Source organism: Trachurus trachurus, assembly GCF_905171665.1.
Source record: "Trachurus trachurus genome assembly, chromosome: 14".
NCBI lineage: Eukaryota > Metazoa > Chordata > Actinopteri > Carangiformes > Carangidae > Trachurus > Trachurus trachurus.
Window position 1 is genome coordinate 12,530,134 of NC_139903.1, and position 15,834 is coordinate 12,545,967.

The following is a 15,834-nucleotide window of genomic DNA, read 5'->3' on the forward strand; positions in this document are numbered from 1 at the left end:
AGTGATTTGAATTATTAAAACCATGCAATCAATTTTAGATTATTCACTAAACCATACCTTCTTCCAGCACAGCAAAGCAACAAAGCAAAAGTGTTGAGCGTTAGTGCACCATGACATTGGGTCTTAGGTGAGTTCACCTTAGCTTTGACTTTAAAAGCTCCATGAAAGCTGAATAGTATGTAGAATACCTGGCTGTAAAAAATATGCAATAACTAGGCTACTATAGACTGAAAGCTAATAGCCTATACATTTACAGTGCACAAATGGTCACAAAAACAAACAAACAAACAAAACCTCTTAAATATAGGCCATTTTGCTTACTTTGCCCTGTTGTTCTGCCGTTCTGGACTGCATGCTGTGCAATAAATGCTACATGAACATTTTAGAAAGTTATCTTGAGTTATAATTATCCGTAAGCACATCTATGACAAATTGAGCATGTTCACTATCATGTGAGTTGTGAAGAGGGTGGGGTGGGGTGGGGGGCACATTGCAGTACTTTGTGATCTGTAATGAGATAATGTTATTTCAATGTTTCCGAGTACCAGTAAACGCAGCACAAGATTCCGGCGTGCCATACGTGGTTGCTACATTGATAGGTGGAAAAACATGACGTCATCACGTACAGCGGGACGCCTCGGAGAAGATAAACAAAAAGGAAGGAAGCCTTCGGCCACACAGTCGCGGCAAAATCGGTTCAAAATTTAGGTCGCGAGCCACAGTTAGCGGCTACATGTGTCCTTTAATTGCATAGATAATAACTATTAGGCGTTCACAATCATGGACGAGGCATTACTATTTCGTATGAGTGCATTTTCCGAGCAAGGAGGGAGGAAATACATGGAGGATGTTGTCGAGATAAGAATCGAGTACGAGCCGACGGCGTCGCCAGTCGAAGATTATCCAAAGTCGCAGAGGCATGGAGGACAGGAGAAGGCGGAGAATGAGCCCACCAAAGACACTGAAAACGACCCACAGGAGCACGACGCTGCTGCTGCTGCTGCTGCTGCTGCTGCCGAGTCCGGTCCAGCTTCTGCAATGTGGGTGGAGAGTCTATCAAATGAGGACAGTGGCAAACACAGCAGCGCACCGGCATCAGACGACACGGTCTCGGAGCATGTAGTCGACACTCGCAAATCAGTGGCGTTTTTCGCCGTGTTTGACGGTCACGGGGGCCGGGAGGCTGCGCATTTCGCACAGGAGCATCTGTGGGATCTGCTCAAGAGGCAGCGGGGGTTCTGGTCGACGGATCACAGTGAAGTGTGCGCTGCTCTTCGGAAAGGGTTCATCGCCTGTCATCATGCAATGTGGAAAGAGCTACGTAAGTCATCATCATCATCATCACCATCATCATCAGAGAGTTGAACTCAACTTGTAGCATCTGCAGCCCTGAAAATGTTCATATCGCTGCTTATTGTGTTCAAAAACAATCTGTCACATGAGTCAGTATCCCACTCAGCTGGTATGACGATGCCCAGTCCTGCGTGTGCATGTGACCACGCCACAGCAAACAGCAAATTGACATGAGCTCTGTAATGTAAGTGATGAATGTCTTCATCATAGCAGTTAGATATGAGTGCAGCCAAGGTTAAACCACTTACAGCTCCCAAACTACCACCAGTAAACACACATACAATAAAGTTCTTGTTGAGGAGGCTTAGGCTGTGATCCCACTGCTGTTAATCAAAGTGGGGGGTTGTGACAGAAATGTTGGTGCTGGTTTCACCCTCCCCTGCATCACAGGTTATACCTCTGACTGCAGTAATGCGCTGGTGGCCTTTCACTTAACCCTAACAGACACATAATGGATTGTCCTAGGAACTAAAAAGGACAAGTTAGGATGCAATTAGAATAATGTCTCCAAGCTTGTATCATCACCACTTATGTCATACAGAGTACAAACAACATGAAAGAAACTAAATCGAACCTAGACTGTGATCCAGCATTTGCCCTTAAAACAACACCTGGCGTGCAGGTTGTTTGAAGCATCTTTGGGAAATTTCAGTTGCAGTAACAAGTCAGTTGACAGAAAATGTATCAGCAACTATTTGGATAAGTTCTCTCAAAGTCCAACCCTAACGTCCCCGTTGTGAGAGGTGGAAACAGGTCAAGCTGGCCATGGTGAAACTCACAGGCCAATCACCTGTGAAGTGGATTCAAATGATTACAGAAACATTGATGAAGAAATTCATCAATGGCCTATGTTCCGAAAGGAACACAAAGGCCTAAATAAAGTAAGTATTTGGATAAGTTCAAAATTGTTTATTACTCAGCAAAAAATTACCAACATTTGATGCTCAGAGGATTTCATAAGAGTAAATTCAATATCCTGAAATTCAGCAATCGGCCAATAATTCAACAATGAAAAAAATCTGTAGTTACACCCCTAATTTCCTCATTTTCTCAACATATTTCCAGACTGATGACACACCACACCAATGAAACCATGCGTCCATGTTGGCTGTTAGTTTGGCTCATTGTCCTGCTAGAGAATGAATTTGAGGCCAAAGAGATGCCTCCTTGATGGGGAACCAACCATGATAGATAAGAATGTAGACTAAACATAAAGTGTCTTATGTGTTTGCACAGCAGCACTCTTTTAGTATTCAGTCAGATTGGTGCACTGTGATGAGAAACAGAGAGTCTGAGCCTGATATAATAAACAATATGGACAAAAACCAGAAACTCAAAAAGAGCCTTTGACAACATGCTGTAGCTCATCAATGATAAGTACCAAGTATAAAAGAACTGTCCGCAACATTCAGGTACTTGAAAAAGCAGTTTGAGTGTGTTTGGTAGACCGCAACACTTGTTAAGTGTGAAGTGATGCTAGGTCTAAAAACTGGCCTGGGTAGCATGACGGTACTCTGCAGGGATATGCTTCTTTGCTGGTATTGTGGGTCGAACCTGTTCACTCCTGCTTAATGAAAGTCAATTTTTAGAAGTAATCCTGGTTAAGTGATCGTAAGCATTATGAAACAGCACTCTAATCAGAAACCAGCAGAATTTCAATTCAGTTTTGTCTTCATCAAGTGAAACGTGTTTATACTTTGTCTTGCTTTACCTCTGCATTTCAGTCTAAACCACAGCATATTTTGCAATTTCAGTGCAAGTGACTGCAATGACTGCAATGTGCAGTACAGTTATAGAGGATATAGAGCCCAAACAATTGCCTGTGTTTCCACTTGAGGCAGCAAACAGCGACGCTGCTGCAAAAATGTAGTTAAGCAGGTTCAAAAGTGCACATTTGCCTCTGTTTTACGTAGAAGCTCTGCTCCAGTTATGGTTGGGTGTTTGTGAGTGTGTTAACATGCACAAACAAGAGGAGAGTCATCCAGCATTCACACCTCGATGACAGATAGGAAGGCTCCTGTCCTGACTACTTCCTGATAATCCTGTTCCTGTTATGCCCTTGATTAGTGTAATGGAAATGATAATTCCTTTATTTATAGAGGGCCTTTAAAAACAGGAGTTTTAGACATAAGAGCAAAATAACTCACAAGAGAACAGGCAAACAGAACCCATAAGAATCAAAGCAAGCAACACAAGAACCCAACAATATAAACTGAGACCTGGAGGACCATGATGAGATGTAAAATGGTGTGAGTGATAAAAGGAGATGAAGAGAATAAAAACAAGGTATGAGCACTAAAACAACAGAATGGGATAAAAAAAAGACTTAAAAACAAATGACTATGTAGTGTGTGTAAGTTCAGAGAAGTTTTCATCTATCTGCCCCTCAATGTACCCCATTCACCAGTGATACTTATTAAACTGTGAGTACATCAGGTCTATGAGTAACATTTCTCATATTGAATCCTTTTTTATCTATTATTTTTCCCCTCACAGCGGAGTGGCCAAAGACTATTACAGGTCTGCCCAGCACATCAGGCACCACAGCCAGCGTGATTGTCATCCGTGGAGTTCACATGTACGTTGCCCATGTTGGGGACTCTGCAGTGGTGGTCGGAGTGAAGGAAAATGACTCTGATATCACACTACAGGCGCTTGAAATAACACAAGACCATAAACCTGAACTCCCCAAAGAGAAAGAAAGGATTGAACGGCTGGGTGGCAGGTGAGTTAGAAAGGACCACTTCCTCATTTTTCCTTTTTCAATTATAATGTATTGTAAGGTCCGGGATAAGGTTGGGAAACATAACTTCCAATTTTCCAGTTAGTTCAAAAACGGGTGATTAATTATTCAGTTACTCAGGTGTGTATGCTGCAGACACATAGACAAGGTTAGGTTTCCACACAAACAAACAAGCAAATAGATAAATAAGCCTAATCCAAGTAATGAGCTCAGATAATCAAGTAGGTAAATAACATCACACCAAGGGTAAATGTTGTTACTTAAACATCCTTGTATTATCTTTCAGGCTTAAAAGCTTTGGATTGTAAGTAGTGTTTGAAGCTGAATCCTTTTGCTTTGTTCTTGTAATTGTAGTGTAATGAAGAAATCTGGGGTGAACCGTGTTGTGTGGAAGAGGCCCAGACTGACCCATAACGGCCCAGTGAGGAGGAGTACAGTCATCGATCAGATCCCCTTCCTGGCTGTGGCCCGCTCCCTTGGTAAAAAATACAAATTACACTTTTTTTTTTCTTGGGATAAGTGTCCAAGAAATTGCACTTTATGTTGTGAATTAAAATATTTTGTGTAATTATTGCTTCATAAGTGATGCATTTTGTCATTTGCCGACAGGTGATCTCTGGAGTTACGATTTCTACAGTGGGGAGTTTGTGGTTTCCCCAGAGCCTGATACCACTGTGATGACCCTTGACCCCAAACGACATCGCTACATCATCCTGGGCAGCGATGGCTTATGGAATATGATGCCACCAAAGAATGCTGTTAATATGTGTTACAGCCATGACAAAATGGTGGTATGTAACAGCAAATACACCCTATACTAATGAACTAATGCATTCTTTTGCTCTTTTACTCATCGATTCGAATGCAATGAGTGTCATTTCTTCTTCTGCTGATTTCTTAAGGGGCCGAAGGGAATGTCATGCGCCCGCAGGCTGGGATGCACAGCGCTCCTGTTTTGGAAGGAACGCATGCTCCGTGCAGACAACACGACAGTTATTGTCCTGGCACTACAGGAGCGCGGAGGACCACCCATCCCTATGCATCGAGATGAGATCGTTGTTGACATGGCAACCGGGATTGACCATGTTCCCTACCCAGGAACTCCCTTTAACACATGTGAGGTCCCAAAGGTCAGTGTGATAAGCGTTGTTGCATCCTCCCTTCATGATGTTTCATTAGACTGAACCATATGAATCATGCAGCAAAATGGCAGATATTTTCCTAATGTGGAGTCGGTCGCTGACGGGCAAGGCACCTCAGGACCGCTCCGACAATGGAAAAATATACTGGATGTTTTTCTGTCTTTGTTTGTTTGTTGTTTGCTATTCACTGTATTGTCCCTTTTTATATATCCCAGTCCATTTGTTATTGTCATTTTAATACTTTCACAGTTAAAATATGATGGTTTATAGTCACCAACGGTCACACCAACGGTTTCCAACAGTTGGCCAACCGGTTCACCAAATCACTCTTTGTTTTCGGGGCCAACAGGCGGCGCATGAGGATGGCATGTTTTTTGAAGAAGATGAGATATATGGAGAAGAACATGAGGGATGGACATGCCTGGAGTGGTAGTGAGGTGACTGCTCAGTAACAACAACAAAAGAAAGTACCAAAAGTGTCAGCAACACCAACCAATGACCTAGATTACTCATCGGCCCAACAGCCAGGCTCAACCTGTTCAACCTGATGGCAACAAATAAGTTGCCTGGACATGAATTAGATCAACTAGTAGTGGCTTTTTAATCCCACAGTACAGCTTCATCTTTCTTAATCCTTTAGAATAAATCATTAATGAAAGTGAATTAACCAATTCACAAACACAGAACATCTGTTTTGAGTCACAGAAAGTCATCGCCATGAGCGATCTGAACTTTCCTCTCACTTCATAATTCAAAGGCTACAGACCTGAAGTAGACGGTTAAGATAAAGGGAGACCGTCAGACCTTATTTACTGATGCACAGCAGAAAGCCACATTATTCCCAGGTGGAGTAGCTAATAGCTGACATCAGTCTAAAAGATATTTTTGCAGGTGTCTACCAAAGATTCACGATAATGACACTTTATTAATCCCCAGAGGGAAATTCAGGTTTTACAAAAGCAGAAGTTTCCAGTGCAGTATCAGCTTGTTGTAGGTCGGGGCCTGGTATTGCAAAAACACATTTTTCTAATTGATTATTGAAGTGAAGAGGACTTGCCTACTTTCCCAATAAACCACCATTAGCATTCTACAATTAGAGCCTTTACATCATCTATATAATCCACATTATCACTTGTGCATGCAGCAAACCTGAGTCTCAGCTGTAGAGCCATTTGAACATATCTTAATCCAGTGTTGTTTTAAACTATTATTTATTTTCATAAGTTAATCCATGAGTCATTTGTAACAGCTTTCATCTGTGTGTCTCATTTTTAATGTTAGAGTGATGAAAGGCAAGTTGTGCTGCAAAGTTTTTCTTTACTCCTGCCAAAAAAACAAAATATGAACATGTATAAATTAATATTTTATTGGTAATAACATGAAATAATTTGAAAGTGATGTTGAATAGTTGTGTTTATTTGTTTTTTTGTTGTTTTTTTTTATTTCAGAGGAGTGATGCAGTGAATGCCCCCTCCCCATTCAGAGAAACTTCCACAACCCTGGAGCAGACATTAGGGCTGTATGAAGCAGCTTTCTGTGCCACGGCACAGCTCTTACCTGACGTTATCTCGGTGAGGGCTACGCTGCCCCCCTCAGATGGTTCAGAGAAAGTTTTCGAAAAGCAAGACTCGACAGCCCAAATGGACTGTGGTACTTCTGCTCTTCCACTGAAAAGGTCTCGCCACTCTCCGTACACACCGCCCGAACTCGACGGCCCTCACCGTCGGCTCGGCCGGCCCCCCAATAAAAGTCTGTCCCAGAAGACGCCTCTTAGCAAAGCACCAAGTGAGCAATCCCATCAGACCCGCGCTCAGAAAAGAGAAAGAAGCTCCTCCGAGGAACGCATTATCCTGTCCCAGCACCACAAGACCACTCTGTGCGTGTGCTGAACCTTGTCTTACAGCAAATGTTTTGTTTTTGTTGCCCTGAGACCAGAATAATTTGCATCACGTCAACTTTGCTCCCATACTAGGTGTGCCACAGGCCTGTTCCTAGATGTATACTTTTTTACAAAGTCTTTGTTTTTTGTAAATATATAAGACATTTGAGATTTTAAATGTGTTGATGTTTTAACCTAATACCCCTTGCTTTTCTTCCTGCTCCCCCTCACTTTAAATTTTACTGTTTGGAAATTTTAAAAAATTTGAATTTTAGATTTGTTTAATCTACACAATCTATTTTCATACTTATAAGTATGTACAGTATATCCAAAATGTATTTTGAAGAAGATAAATCACTACAATCTGACATCTGATAACATTAATTCACCTGAGTTGTGATGCACTCGATCTTCCAGTTAAGATTTCTATGAGGCAAATTACCTATTTTAGATTGTTTTGACCTGTTGGATGCTGTAATACATCAGTCTTTCCCTTGATTGGGGTAAATACCTCAGACCAGTTGTTTGGGGTCTTTCCTCAGTTGAAATATGCTACTATTGTTGATGGTTACTTTTCATCCTGTGTTGTTCAGTTGTTCCTTTAGAGTGTAGGGTGCAAAACAATGGAAAGAGCTTGAAAAGCAGTGGTCTGATGTTATTGTGCGGGTATTGATTTTAAGTTTGTTTTTAATTTGTTTTATGGCTAATTATGTACTGTCATGATCACAACTGTTTAAACTATTTGGTGAATCTTATGCATAGCTTGTGAGAAGATGTTAGAGGGTCAGTTCACCCCCAAAAAACACACTGCATTCTCTCAACTACCACAGTAGTATCTACCCATATGCATATGTGTGTTTGATCTGAGTGAACCGTCCCTTTTAATGGTCCTTTTTCATACTGTCCTATTCCAAGCGCCTCCATTTATCACCAGAGTCCTTGGGCCTCTCAAGAGTTAAATCTGGTTAGGAAGTGGAAGCACAAATATGGGTTTCTGGCTGTATTTGATGTCTCCATATATAGAAGCCAGGATTAATACCTGTACCTTGGTGGGAGGTGGGTATAGAGTCTGTGTTGCCCTTGAAGTTCATTTTAAAGTATCCACTTCATGATCCACGATGCACACACATGTCTTCCACTTTGTCCTCTTATGGTTTGACCCTGTAACTTGTGTTTTAATCCTCATGTGAAACACATCATGGTATATGTACGTTGAATGCAGTAAGTGCCCGATTCTTGGTACATGATCAAATGATGATCAAAGCGATGATGACATGAGTTCTAACTTATGCTAATATGGCAGCTCACTTACTGTTCTTGCTGATTTGTTTGCCTTATTTTTACATAAAAGTGTCATGGTTGCCTTAGCACAAATGAGTCAGAGGTGCTTTTCACATGTGTTTTTTTTTTTTTATGTATGGGACCCAAACATAAACATGAGAGTATCTCTATGATGTGTCAATGTAAGCGTGGCCGTGGCCCAGCCTCAACCATTCATCACACACCTTCAGTTCTACACCGGTGTTATTTTACCATTCACTCTGCAGCATACTATTCCTGCTCCAAGTGGTTAATGTTTTTCAAGAGCAGTTTTGTTTTTGTTTTTTGTACAGTAAGTCAATATGCAATAGGAGTTTGTACAGTACATTATTATGCAAAGTAATTGTTTTTCAGGAGTCTGGCATGCTCAGATCTACTCTGTATGTTGTGAAGTGTCCAGAGGTAATGGATGTTAATGAGCATGTGTGTTTTGACAATTACAATACTCGTGTCTGGCTTCATATCCACTGCAGCCAGTTTTCAGGTCTAACTATATACGTTACATGCTTTGAAAGTGACTGGATATATAGTGTCTATGTGTTGTAATAAAAGTTCTCATTTTCCATTTGGTGCTGTCATGTTTGTTCTGATATCTGTGTCCTGTATCAGAGATTTAAACTGGTATCATGATTATAATTGGAGACGTGAGTCATCTCTCATCTTTACTGTTGTGTAATGTTGAATGTAAATGGAAAGTCTCACATACTGGGAGCAGTTCAGTTCCCTCCTGGTCCAGGAGATGGCGGTACTGGGAAGGGATTAACAACCATGTCTTTATCATACAGTCTATACTTATCATGCAGTCTATACTATACTTTACAGCAGATGGATTTATAGTGACCCCCAAGGGCCCTGGAGACGGTCCCTACCTTAAAGGAGAATAAAATAATTTCACTATAATTCAATCCATAATTCGCAAAATGTTAGAAAGTATGACTATTGGCAATGGGCATCAAACACTTCTTATAATAAAACATCTAAAAGCTGCGCATCTGAGAAAGGTCATCGGATACTGACAAGTGGGACCTGTGCTGAAGTATGCACCACAACCTTGCTTCGTCGTGAAACATGACTGAAATGGATATAAATGAAAAATATCACTGTTTTCTTGTCTTTCTTTTTTTTCTCGTGACGTGCTGTTCCTGTAACGTTTACTGTACATGGACATTTACTTGTACTGGAACACATTTCTTTGCTGTTTCGGCATCATACAGACATCAGATCTGTGATAGCGATGTCTCGACTTGAATATTTCAAGCTGACCTGCCTAACATGCAATATTCCCCTCTTACTGCAGACAGTCTGTCACTGTACATCAGCCAGTGGAGCGTCACAGTGTCCGGCACCTCTCCCTCTGCTCCCCCCCTCCTTATCTATCCTACAAATAATCATCACAGCAAACTAGTAGGGACTTGGAAAGCAAAGTGAATGTGACAAATATGCATATACTTCCAACAGCCCATTTCTTACACGCCAGTGCTGTTTCCCTCATATTCATGACATTATGATGCAGTCAACAGAATCAGAAGAGGCAGGAACTAAGAAGCAACTAACTCCAGCAAAGTCTTTTGCAGGTCCACTGCAGCCTTCTACTAAGAATACCCAATACACACACTGTTGTTACAATCCAGGCTGTAAGCATTTGGACAGTTACACTTTCCTTTTTTTTTTTTTTTTTTAGGGGACCCATGGATATGACATTAAAATGACGACCTTTAATGTTAGTGGGTTTACAATTTATCTGTAAATCCCTTCACTTTCAGCCTCTAATGACTCAAAGAGCATTTACTGGGATAGTCAAGCAGACACAGACCGGTGACAAATTTAAGGAAAAACCTGAATAAATGAGTGGAGAAACAGAGGCTTCCATATGGAATTAAATATGTTAAACGTAGATACCTTATGTGGCCTTTTCCTTAATTTCTTTGACCGCTCCTCTCACTCTTTCTTCCGTAACTGCAACCTACATAACAAACATTTACATTCCCTTCTCCCCTTAGACGGTCCCATGAAATATCAATAATTAAATTACACTGATGTTCATCTGGCACCTTCACACTCTAAATGCGGGGGTGGGAGTGGGGGGGGGGGGGGGGGGGGGGCAGGGTGGATGAGAGTGTCACAGCCTTTGGAGACATCTTCTGTCTTCTGACAGTATCAGTGGTGTTTCAACAGCCTTGCCCTCTGCCACTCTTGGGAGGCTCCAGAGTAAGTGCTACGAAGAGAAAAACTTCTCCAGATGATGGGAGGTGACGTGCCCTCCTTTTCTCCCTTGCTCTGACTCAAATGAGAATGCTAAATAAGGCAGGATTGTGATCAAAAACAATTTTCATCATCATTTTTTTTTCAGATATTTCACTCTTATGAAAGATTAGACCCACAGATAGGCCTACTTATGATTCCTTACTTTATTTATGTGATAAATGCCCTAATGTAATTACCTGTTGCCTTTCTGGTCCTGTTTTGTGGCACTGGTCTGGTTTATGGGCATCTCGTGGTGAATCAGAATGCTTCTAGTTATGTTCATTTGCCGATCTTGACGATAACTGATGAATAGGGGGACTTGTTGCAACACAATGGCTTCCCTTGGTGGTAGGTCATGAGGTCTGGCTCCACACTGACGCCTCAAGACACTATGGTCTGTGTTGTCAGCCAGGATCACATGGACCTTCCCGTTGGATGGAGCACTTCCACGATGTACATTTTTGATCAGACAAGAGGGGTCAGTCAATTAGACAGATGGCACCTTCGCTCCGTACACAGTCATCACCCTTGTTTTACGCTTCACGGCTCTTTCTCAAAGTCCGGCGTCTTCCTCCACAGTCTTCTTCTCTCTCTTGTGTCTCTCCATCCACTAACTTAGTCACTCTCTTGCTCATGGACAAAAACAGAATTGCCTGCAGCTCAAAGTCACCCTTTTCTGCACTTTGCAGAGCATGTGCATAGAGTGAATGTAATCTGAGAAAGCGCTATGGAGTGACCTTCTTTCTTTCTTAGTATTCTGTATGTTATATATTATTTTTAATCTTTTTAATTTCTTGTAATGGATTCTATGTATATCATTGACTACAATAGTTAAAGGCCCCTTGCACAGATTTTACTCTAGCAAAGGAGGCATCCAGTCATTTTTTAATTGGGTGGGGTTATGCAGGAAATACGAGGACGACACCGAATTAACTAAAAACAAAGAAAACAATGTAATGAATCAATCAAGCAAACGGTGTGCCACAGTGTCTTGAAAAGGGGTCTAATGAAGCAACAGGAAGTAAAATTGTGGATAATTATTGATGTAACAACGGGCAAAGACAATACATAACTCCTTAATAAAAATAAATAAATAAATAAAGATAAATTGGATTTAGGATTAATATAGTAGGTTATGGTAATTGATTTACTAATTAAGTTGATTATTCCCATTACCCACTTTACTGGCTGTGATTTAATCTTGTTATAAATGTCTGAAAAGCTGTGTTGTTTACTGCGGTATGGAATGTACTGTAAATGCTTCCAAATTAGTTTTTTGCAAATACAGTTTTACTACTTGTTTTTGATCAGTTGAATAAAACTAGTAAAAACAAGGTGAATGTGCATATTGTATATTTGAAATAATTTTGTTCAGACTGCACATCTATGAATGGACAAATGTTTTTGGTAAGGACAAAATGACCAGCTGTTATGGGTATAGCTCTTAATCTCTTACGGCCATAGAGACTTTATTTGAGGTCTATGACAGGTCATCATCTGCAAAATGTTTAATCGTAAATGTCTTGTATTGTTGAATCACCTTAATGTAGTTCACTACAATTAACAAGTTGTTATGATTTGATCTATTCAAATAATGTCAAGACAATGACCTTGGACTCAGTAGGTGTAACATTCAACAATGGCTGCTGTCCGATTCCCCCACCATGGAAACTGGAAATAGCTTCTGTGAGAAGAGCCATTTGCTCACAACAAATGTTGTGACACTGTTTGTTTTTTAGAGCAAGCGATGTGACCCAAGATTGTTGGAGCTGGATTTAAAGGTTTGACGAGGTTAAGATTCTTACCATGTTTAAATCCCTTGGTAGTTTCCCCCGAAAAATCTATTTCACCTCACACACACAAGGAAGAGGTTTAGGCAGATTGAGTTGTCCAGGTGTAAGGATGGTGTTAATAATCCCTCCCCGTGTCTGGAAGAACATTGCACAAATATGGCACCTTTTTTTAATGAGGCAATATGTGTAAAAACTGAGGTAATGTGTTTTATTTTGTATTTACAAACATTAGATATTACAATTCTAAAAAGGCTTTGTGTGTAAGAGTGTTAAAAAAAAAAATGCACAAAATCGTTTCAGCAGTCAAACCTAATGAGATTGCATGGAGAATTGTAGGCCACGATTAGCCAATCAGAGGTGACCTGCTGAGAAGTTTATGGTGTGTGAAGAGGGTAGCTAGTCTTCTTTTTGTGAGGGCAGTTTTTCTGTTCATGTGTGAGCATGACAGAAAACTGTGTTTAATCCTTGGCTAATGTGCCCTCTCAGGACATACTTGCTCTCACATGTCCATCTGATCTATCTGCCGTATAAGGCTCTTACTCTGATTCAAACCTCTAAAGCCTGGATTATAACGCCATAGAGGGTCATCACTGTGAATGAAAGGTGGGGAGTGTTATCCTGTCTGACACCCAGATGGAGACTGTTTTTTGTGAAAAGGTCTATTAGTAATCTCAGTGACCTGATTAAACTGTGTCCAGACCTTAATCTCATGAATCAGTGGAAACGTATTCTGTGTGTAAGGAAGAGGCAACAATCTTTTGTAAATTATGAATGAGTTTTTAATCACAGATCCTCTGAATTAAAAACATCTCCCTTGCCCTACATTTTACAGCAGACCCCATTGTTTGACTCCAACACTTATGATCTCTGGTGGTTTAATGCGGAGGCTTTCTAGGACTGAAAACCAAGGGCATGGGATTAAAAAAGGTCTTTGAGTGTTATAAAGTTAATTTCAGGAATAGGCGGCACAGAGGTACTTTGGCTAGCATGGTCAGCAAGAGGGTTCTGGGTTTGATTCCCATGCCTGGGGCCTCCTGTTAGAGTTTACATGTCCTCTGTGATTAGACTGGTGGCGTGTTATACCCTGCACTCATTATGTCAGCTGGAATTGGTTCCAGCTCCCCTACGACCCTGCATAGATAAAGGGATAGGTGAGAAATTTTAGGGAGGTTTAGGGGGTACTAATTAATTGATTTATGTTGTGACATTTTTATCTACTGGTGACCGGCACAAATATTGTAGGGTGAAATTTAGGAGACAGTGCTCAAAAGGAAAAGAGGAAGAGAAGCAAGCAAACATCAAAATTAACTGGGCTTTTCTTCATCTTTTTTTTTAAGTGACTAATGTATCTGCCAGAGACTGTCAGGACAGACACATTAGCCAAGATAGTGGTAACCTGTGTGGAAAACCAAATACCGGATGAGACACTGACTGACTCTTCAGGAAACTGACCGACAGCTTCTGCTGCTGCACATGTGAAATGAAGCCAAAGATGACACTGTGGGTGCCTCAGAGTTTATCTGTTTTTTTTGCCTCAAGAATACCAGGTAGAGACACTTCAGAAAGTAAGTCACTGATGCTATTGTGGGAGATGTTTGAAAGAATGTTTTCTTTTCTTTCTTTTTTTAAAGCCTATACAATATGTCTGTTATTGAGGTTTGGTCATTGGTGGTCTTGTCAGTGCAGGTTTGGTCACATTACAGCTGTTATATGGACAGTTGTGAGGTCAACTTGGCTGACCGACAAGTGAAAAATGTGTGTTTTAACCTAAGTGTTACTGTTTAGACTTAGTGAGTCATGGTGTTATTTAAAAAGTGACAGCTGGCATTGACATGCCATTTTAGATCATGTCAGCCAAGGACTGTCTGTAGAGGTGTCATGATTTTTGCAGATAGAAGGAGCCAAATGCAAAATGAATAGAAAAGGGTATACCGTCCAGTAAAATGTTTACCAATTCTGATATAAAAAAAATATAAACTGCACTGTATCTGGGATGAAAGCAAAATCAAAGCTGCAAAACTGGCAAGAAAGGCAATTACTCTTTTGATTCCAAGTCTAAGAATCCTTCTTTAACAAATGCACAAAAGAACTCATTTTAGACACGAGTGTCTGATCTTCCTTGTTATTGCTGTTTGTCCTTTACTGTTTTTGTCATTGTGCCAAATCTGGCTATGTGCACAAACACACACACAGACACTCACAGATGCAAAAACACAGAGGGGAGTATTGAAAAGAAACAGTTGACTCATCTCATTCCTAATTCCCTGCTGGCGATGGAGACAGCTCTCAAGTCACTGAATTTGTATCACTAGAATGTGTTGTCTTTTCAGTTTGGATTAAGGTGAGAGTGAAGGCAGGAGGATGCGCTGGAAGCCTGGGAGCTGTCCGATGCCTCCTGTGTCACTGCCAGTGTTGTCGGCTGCTTTTGACGCCAACACTTTCACGTACTCAACACAAACCCCCCCCCCCTGTAAAGGAAAGCAGACCCCAGCTGTACTCCGACAAACAACACACCGACAAGTCTCCAGCTAACCTGCAAAGACTACGAAGCAACCTACACAGCCTTTTGCAGAGGGGCTCAAGTGTTGGTGACAGAGGGCCGTGACTACATGTGGACTGCCAACATGCCCTCACAGAAGACGTTGATGCAGTGGTGGATAATGCAAGATGACAAGGACAATAAATTGTGAATGTGCATGACATAAATGTTCCTAATATATACACACAAGAAAAAATAAATAAAATAAAACACAACAGAATGAGGTGGTAGGTAATTACTGTAAGAGAAAGACCTTAAGATTTGATTATGATCATTATGTGTGATAAATGAAGGGCAAAGCACATGACATAAAGGGATACTTGATCGGTCAATGTTATAAAATGAGTTAAATGGTTGTGGTGGTTGTTTGAGGAAATTTATGACGCATCATTTGGGAAACATGGATACAGGGGTTCTAGTCTGAGGAAGGGTTAGGGTTAGGGTTAGAAACGCTACCCTCCCTTTTTGGTGATAATAAATTATTGCTCTGGAGCTGTTGTTGGTGTGCGGACTTTCCTTTCTCTTATCATTTACATGTGTTGTCCAGCACCCAGCGTTTAGACTTGGATGTGCGTGCTTTTTCTATTTTTAAACATGGATACAAAAATCCCCAAATACCAACAGTTTATAATAGGTACTGGGGCAGAAAATCTACAATTTCCCATAGTACTTGGCTTGTTGGGAAATTTTGTACATTTTTGTAGTTCTATGTTGATCAATCAGAAGCATTTTTCCTGTCCTGCCACCGTATCCTTTGCTGTCCACTCCATCCACCCCATCTTGAAATTATTATGACTGCTCACATGGCATGAGTGTGATAC

The 15,834-nt window shown here is 40.9% G+C and overlaps 1 protein-coding gene across 1 annotated transcript; it reads left to right on the plus strand.

Annotated features, from left to right (window-relative positions):
* Positions 1-639: 639 nt before the first annotated feature.
* Positions 640-7,127, plus strand: LOC310997518 (protein phosphatase 1D-like; the record flags this gene model as incomplete). The annotated part of the gene is made up of 6 exons (XM_083987237.1): positions 640-1,321; positions 3,850-4,078; positions 4,451-4,575; positions 4,706-4,887; positions 4,999-5,232; positions 6,690-7,127. The coding sequence occupies exons 1-6, from the start codon at positions 781-783 to the stop codon at positions 7,125-7,127; spliced, it is 1,749 nt and encodes a 582-aa protein (XP_083843363.1). The 5' UTR covers positions 640-780.
* Positions 7,128-15,834: the final 8,707 nt, after the last annotated feature.